The 329-nt window shown below is 50.2% G+C and overlaps 1 protein-coding gene across 1 annotated transcript in view; it reads right to left on the bottom strand.

Annotated features, from left to right (window-relative positions):
- GATSL2 (GATS protein-like 2) overlaps positions 1–329 on the bottom strand; it is a gene marked incomplete at its 5' end in the record, with an annotated part of 10,410 nt that overhangs the window by 9,303 nt on the left and 778 nt on the right. Inside the window, one exon of the mRNA XM_010294769.1 lies at positions 1–105. This exon is cut by the window's left edge and continues 58 nt beyond it. Coding sequence (XP_010293071.1) covers positions 1–105 — 105 coding nt within the window. The remainder of the gene's footprint in view (positions 106–329) is intronic.

Genomic DNA, 329 nt, shown 5'->3' with positions numbered 1-329 from the left:
GCCCCAGGTCCCCGCCCCAGCCACTGTCTCCCCATTCACTACTCTGAGGATGGTGAACTCAGCAGCCAGTGTGTGCATCACGAAGGGCAGGTCTCGCTCACGTACCTGAAGTTGACAACAGGATTAGCTCATGACGGTACACACCAGAAGTGAGATTACACTGCAGTGGAGGTTACATACTCTTGGGGCACAGAAAGGTGGATGCGTCACTCCTGTTTGAGCCAGCAGGTGTGTAAGGCTAATTACCATCTGGATGTGTGTCTAGAGAAGCACATTTGGTGATATCACTGCAAATATCAGTAGGATTAAACACCACAGTGCTTTTAAGA

Source organism: Phaethon lepturus, unplaced genomic scaffold, assembly GCF_000687285.1.
Source record: "Phaethon lepturus isolate BGI_N335 unplaced genomic scaffold, ASM68728v1 scaffold8779, whole genome shotgun sequence".
Lineage (NCBI taxonomy): Eukaryota > Metazoa > Chordata > Aves > Phaethontiformes > Phaethontidae > Phaethon > Phaethon lepturus.
This window is presented reverse-complemented; position numbering and strand designations above follow the sequence as displayed.